At 38.7% G+C, this 6,942-nt stretch overlaps 1 protein-coding gene across 1 annotated transcript; it reads right to left on the bottom strand.

Annotated features, from left to right (window-relative positions):
• Positions 1–1,313: 1,313 nt before the first annotated feature.
• Positions 1,314–1,841, bottom strand: LOC126768095 (titin). The gene is made up of 2 exons (XM_050485988.1): positions 1,830–1,841; positions 1,314–1,766 (listed from the first exon to the last, which is right to left on the bottom strand). The coding sequence occupies exons 1-2, from the start codon at positions 1,839–1,841 to the stop codon at positions 1,314–1,316; spliced, it is 465 nt and encodes a 154-aa protein (XP_050341945.1).
• Between the last annotated feature and the right edge of the window lie 5,101 nt (positions 1,842–6,942).

Genomic DNA, 6,942 nt, shown 5'->3' with positions numbered 1-6,942 from the left:
AACCGTTCTTTCAAGTCTAGTTAGGTAAGGCATCGTAGCCCGCTATCAGTAGAGTGAGAACTGGTCGTTGTTCCACTCTGCTCATGTGTTCTACCATTGAATTAGTCTTCGCGGTAGCTTGTCGCAAGATCCTTTTGGACTAAGATTAATCTTAAGAGATCCATTGAGCCCTTTACTATCACCCTAGTGGTGCGGTAGGGGATGATTCTTACATGCTATTGCCTTATTAGTGTCCACGTTAGTGGAGTGATAACTGGTCGGTACTCCACTTTCCTCACGTATTCTAATATTGGATTTGCCTTCGCGGTTGGTTGTCACAAGTTCATTTTGGCCCTCGATTGATCCTAAAAAAAATCCAATGACCTCTTTACTATCAGCAGGGCTAATCTGTTCCTAGTAGAGGGCGGGGGGTCTATTGCCCTATCGGAGTCCACGCTGTAAAGTTGAGAAGCTTACCGGATGGCAGGAAATATCTCAACAGTAGTTCTATTTGTATGGCTTCAGAAATGACTGATCCCTAGATCAGCGATCGAACCTAACCTAACCTATGTATAAAGCGGAAACTTTTCATACTTAAAAACCAGATGCAACTTCTTGAAATTTTTTATACAAATATTGCTGTGTATCAGGCGGATGATCGTGTACCAAAGATGCTCATGAGTTCCCCCAAATGCTTCGGAGTGCAGCCTTCCTCAAAACTGAAAGCATTCCCTCCGATAGCAGAGCATCAATACTGGAATTCAGGTCTTTAACGATGCTCTTAAGACTAGTCAAGTTCGTAAAAACTGTAACTGTTTGAAGAAGTCAAATCGATACATGAGATCCAAGGAGTTATTTGGGATTTTTAAGCTTTAAATAATACAAAGTAATCGAATTAAGTGGCGCAGTTTATGATCCTAACCCACCAAAGGCGGGCTCTGAATTAACTCGGTACTAACTAACTTTTTGTTGCAATGTCTCAAACAAATGTGCTCCAATGATAACCTTCAAGGTCTAAAGGCTTATCATCCAATGTGATCATTCAATCTGCATTCTTTGATAAGCCATTCGTGTGCTCTATGCTCTTCAAGTGTATGCAACTACTGTAGCGTTCTTCTGTTTCCATTGGTAATTGGATCCTTATTTTTCACGTTCAAAAAAAAAACTTAAAGTTTTATAATATACAAAGTATACAAATTAATCCATCTTCCACTTTTATTGCATAGAATACTTGAATATAAATACATACATATATAATAGCATTGAGATATCTACAGAATTTCTCCATAGGCACCCACAGTCTTCTATTATTGTAGATCATCTATTATATTAGATTAATCCCAACCATGATCCTTCTGCACAACATGTTTGTAAATAGTTACTGGCACGGGGTATGGTTTTGGAACGGGAATTTTTATCTGTTTCACCACTTCTACAGGATATGGGCGCTCCACCTCTACCGGATATGGTTTCTCAACAGTATAGGGTATACGTTTTTCGGTAATCTCCGGCACGATATTATATGTGGGCACTTGAATTTCCTGTTCCACGGGCACATGCACTGCATATGGTTCGGGTATTTCTATGCGTATAAGATTGGGCACCTTTACAGGCACCGGATGTGGGATGGAGAGCGGCACTTTCTCGATTACTTTAACCGGTACATGCTTAGAGACCTCTGAATGAGTTTCAATTGGATGATGACCGCCATATGATGTTTCATCAAAGCCATGATGTGAGGCATAACCTAGACTCGTACACACCACCAAAAAGGTGAACAGCGAAAACTAGAATGAAGAATTTTAAAAATTACATTTATGAACTCCTTTGGAAGTTTCACCACTACTCACAATATTTTCCATAACTTTAAACCTTACTGAGCTTATCGTACAACTAACTGCGTCACCTTGGATGCACTTTGCTTGCGATACTGTAGCAAGTCGTGTTCATAGCCAAGGCTTTTATACATTCATCTAACTCCATATGATTACTCATTTTTGAACTTTTCAAAAAGAAAATACTAATTGTTCGAATGAATGAAAGTTCGGCTCTCAGTGTTGCTCTTGAATTTCAAAAAGTTACTTTGTTGAATGAATGAATGAGCGTTGCAAGTATAAGTGTCGATTTGTTCGTATCGCATTACGAAATTTTCAAATGTTTGTACTCGTGTTTGGTTTCAGCCTGAAAGAGGGCTTTCGTGCAACAATAAAAGCGTTGCACAAACGGCATAAGCACTTTGTAAGCAGTGCTATTCGAATTGCGGAAAAGAAAGATGCTGGAAATGAAAAATTACTTAATAGTGATCGCGTAACAAGTGCAAGTCGTTCGAAAGTTATTGTAATCACGGTGATTGTAAAGAAACCAGCTAAATAGGGTTGCTAAATATGAGGAACAATTTTTTTTTCACATATGCAAATTAGATAATACGAAAATGAAGAAAGTTCAGGTGCACCAGAACAATGCAAAACAGAAAGGTTATATTAGGGTAAGGTTAAAAGATCGATTCTAACAGGAATCTCCCTTAGACAGCTTATAATGTCGGTCTGTTGTGGTATCTAAACGTCTTATAGAATTTATCATAAGTACATACATACATGCATCGACGAAGCGCTTTGAGCTGATCACAAATATGTTGGAGTTATATCTCCTGATTAGCCGAAGATATGACCTCAATCTTTCAGAAACTTGACTACGGGAAACAAATTGCCTGGATATTTCCAACTCATCTTCTTCCATTGGACGTTAACAATATGTGTCTGACTGGTTTTTTTTTAGCCTTCCACCATGAATATTTGTATACTATACTACTTGTTAGAATGTATATTAAGAACTCCCATGATGGCGGCAAGATGAACTTTGCTAAGAGCAAGTAGTTCCATAGATCTTCTACGTTCTACTCTAGGCCAGAAGGATATCGCAGTTTAGTAGAGGCAGCGGAGATCCAACTTGTTTAAATTCCGATGTAATCGGGGGAAGGGTACACTCTCTTCCCAGCTCATAGCCTTTCCAGTTTCCAGCAATTCCTTCAGGTCTGATAATGAAGTAGCTTCATGCTCCATCAAATGAAGATAGTTTGCTCTACGCTAGCACTACAGTAATCTGGTATCTTAACTCTGAACTTAAGAGCTGGTTACCTCCTCCTAGCTTCGACGCATTCGACGCCCAAAGAGAGAAGAGCGTCAGATGAGTAGGGTTTGCAGGGCATGCAAAGAGTCATGTGGGGACTCATTGCACACTGGACATATATTAGATATGTCAGGGTCTATTCTAGACAAGTAGGAGTTTAACCTGCTATAGTATCTAGAACGAATTGCGCAAGGGGCACTCTCGTTTCTCGCGGCAACTAGAGCTCTCGTCTGCAATGGGTGGTGATTTAACTCCAATTGCAATTCACCTCTTCGCCAGCGTTTTCTCCACCCTACATGATTGGAGATACAGCTGACAAGAGTGGTCTCTGCAACGCATTGGTCCAGTGTTCAGGAATGCAATTGAAGGGGGATAAAAAAAGTTTTTCATTACAGGTATTAATTTTGATTGTTCAGTTGAATCCTGGAACATTTGCGAGCTTGTAATTTGTTATGATACCTAAAAGCTCATACGATGGAACAAAACACTAAAATTTCCAAATGGCTTGAATCTATCTCAAATCCGCTGGGTGAACTACTTTCAATTGGAGTTAGTTCGTATGAAAGCCTGGATGTATGAGCTCCAACAAGGGTCATTTGCAGCCTGATGAAAACTGGACAATACAAACGAAATTGCCGAAATGAATCTAACTCGACTTCAACTGCGACATTTTTGGTTTCTCAAAAATTTTAGTGTCACGCCCAACTAGAATTTCTATAAATGAAGAGAACCAGATAAACCCTATGGAGTAAGTAGGTTAAGGGTATCTTAAAATTTCTGGACCAGAAGGAACTTGCAAAGTTGTGAGCCCGGTTGTACCACGTTCTAGATTCTGCCGTCTAATTTTTAAACCGAATAATGACAGTGCAGCTCTAACCCGGCTTTAATCTTCTACTGTTCTATTTCCATTATTCGAAAAATATTTTTAAAATTTTCAACGAAAGTATCAGTAATAAATTGTATGCCAATTCATGTTAAATTTATTCACTATTGACCTACAGAAAGCGATAGTCAATGCATTTAAAATTCACCTGGCAACTCTATTCGCTCGTAACCAAATAAATTGCCGGTCTACTTTCCTGAAAAACGCACAGACATACATCACTTTTAGGTTAAGGTTGTGCACTTGTTTTCTTACCGAACGCTTAAGCGCCGAATTACTTGCAACAAAAGAGCTTAGAGTCATAATCCATGGCTATAAACTCCTCTCGCTACTCGCTCTGCCACCACGCACACACGCCGCACTTATGGCTACGCCACCACCTGGCGCGCATAAAAGCGAATATCAAATGACTTTGGTGAAAAGTGATAGTAGCCACTTCAATAAAATACACAACCGGCAACAACCCAACAACAACAACAACAACTACAACTCACATACTTTCAACATGTAAAGGGAGCAGCAACAACAGCAGCGTCGGACGCCAAGCATTACCGACAACTCAATAGCCAAACTGACGAAAATTGCTAACAAAATGCGAGTGCAACAAACGTTTGTTGTTTTTTGTTTGGCAATAAAACGATAAAAAACGTAACACCAACAACAAGCAGTTGGCACATTCGCCACAGAGTTGTTGTAAGTGACGTGCCGCTAACGACGGCCACGGTAGCAGCGCGGCGTTGTTAGCAGCAGATCGGTAATGCGATACGGAGCGTGCGCAAATATTTCCTTTTTCCCAATTTTATCTCTTTCACTTTTTTCTTTATGATTAATACTCGGCGGTATAGTAGTTGTTGGGCATTGGTGGAGATGACTGTTGATCATGGCATTGGGGCTAACCACCTTAGTATAGCGTAACAACATTAGATACATAGTAGTTGGTGGGGAAAGGCAAGAAAGCAAGCGGGTTTTTGAAAAGAGGTAAATGGGTGATTGCTGAGTGCTGAGTGCTGCAACATTTATGACTACAACACTTTCTTGCGAAGAAATATAAATAAGTTCGCATGATTTCCCATTGCTAGTTACATTCTCTCGCCAAAACGTGGAAGTAGAGAGGAATGCGGTAGACATTCACTGTGTCGTAAAAAGCTAATTATTGCTTTAGTGGCTTAATCGATAAAAATTATATAACGTCATCCGATATTTTAACCCAGATCCAAAAGCAACACATAAAGATGCAGACGCACTTTTTTTACAAAATCACACCTTATTTACTACCAAACCAAAAGAACCGGCAAATATGTTAAGGCTGTAGTGTCATACTTCTGTCAGAATTTTATATCTCAGGAAAGAAAATCTTACACATCCATTACCTCGAAAGATGTTAGCCCTTTTTTTCTGCTGACGATAATCGATTGCCATTTAATTTTTACTGAAATTTATTCCAACACATTTCGAACAAAAGTGGTAACCTTGTGAAAAAGTCAAATTTTAGCGGTATTTACATTGACATCACATCAAAAACCAATTCCAAATCCACATAGTCCAATAAGCCGTGTTCATCTCTTCATCTAAAAGCGAACTATTCCCTCAGTTTTTGAGATCTCGTTCTGAAATTTCGCACAAGTCTTTTCTTCCCCAAGAAGGTGCTCAGTTGTCGGAATCGCCGATATCGACCTGTAATGAGATATAGCTGTCTTACAAACTGATCAGTTCATATGAAGACCTTATCAATCGTTATTATCAACAATAAAATCGTTATTATCAAAAATAGAAACCCGTTGGAACGAGCTACCTCGCTACAAAACTGCAAAAGTCTTGTGCTAAACGGTAGATCGGAAGTACACAAAATTCCTATTGGCACTCGATAGAAGAGACTGTAAGGATATGATCTGGTCACTGTCTAGTGGCGATACAGCCAGGATTATGGGGCTGACAGATCGAGAAGACAGCAGGAAATGTCTAGAGCAGTGTACCAGGGAAACAATGGATCATCTCTTGTGTAATTGTACTGCATTGCCAAAAATACGCTGTAAGCATCTGCATTCTAAACGTAACTACTCCTCATGGACTCACCAATTGAACTCCATCTGATATTGCAAAGGACCAAACTAGTCTATGCGTGGCTTATTGGCCTATCAAATTACCCTAACCGAACTTATTATCACCGCCATAAGAAAACAATTCTTAACCGAAGCTTTTTTTCATTGAAGCAGGTTTTTTAATATGACCCCGAACCTTACGCACAACCGCAAGGGAACTCGCTTGTTCACTTTAGGTCGCCTCTAGACGAATGTTTCTTGTTTAGTAAGGGTCTAAGACCAGAAGTCGTGAACTACTTCAATCATTTGTAAAATAATATTTCCCAGGTGAATGCCAGTCAAAAATTTACTACACTTCCGTGAATTTTTACACATGGTCCTATCTCTCGATATAACTTCCACTAACCCTAAAACGAAGAAAAAGGTGTAATTCTAAAATTTAGTAAAGTTGTAGTCACAAATAATTTTATATGCCACCCTTACTGGCATCCACATACTCGATGAGTTTAACACCCAGAGGATTGCAACGCAATTCAAAAATCTTCTGTCTGAACACATTGTCAAGCTACGCGATGGTTAGCTAACTGGATCCTCTATTTTAAGGTAAACAAGATGGGCTGAACTCGTCAAGCCATTCAAACCCGAATTATACTTAAGAAGGCATCATAAATGGGGAGATTTAAAAATATTTAAATATGAATTTATTTTTTAATATTTTTTTTTTTATTTATTTAAAATTAAAAAAATTTATATTTTATAATAACAGTAAAAACAAAGATGCAGAAGTTCGAAAACAAAAAATTTTGCAAAGTATTTCTATATTGGGTAATACTCATGGATTAAACTAAACTGCACCCGACATACAATCTTCTATTTTAACAGAATTCAACCCTATCTTCTGTATTTAAAATAAAA

Source organism: Bactrocera neohumeralis, chromosome 2 (genome assembly GCF_024586455.1).
Source record: "Bactrocera neohumeralis isolate Rockhampton chromosome 2, APGP_CSIRO_Bneo_wtdbg2-racon-allhic-juicebox.fasta_v2, whole genome shotgun sequence".
NCBI classification, from domain to species: Eukaryota; Metazoa; Arthropoda; class Insecta; order Diptera; family Tephritidae; genus Bactrocera; species Bactrocera neohumeralis.
Note: the sequence above shows the minus strand (reverse complement) of the source record. Positions and strands in the feature narration are given on the sequence as shown.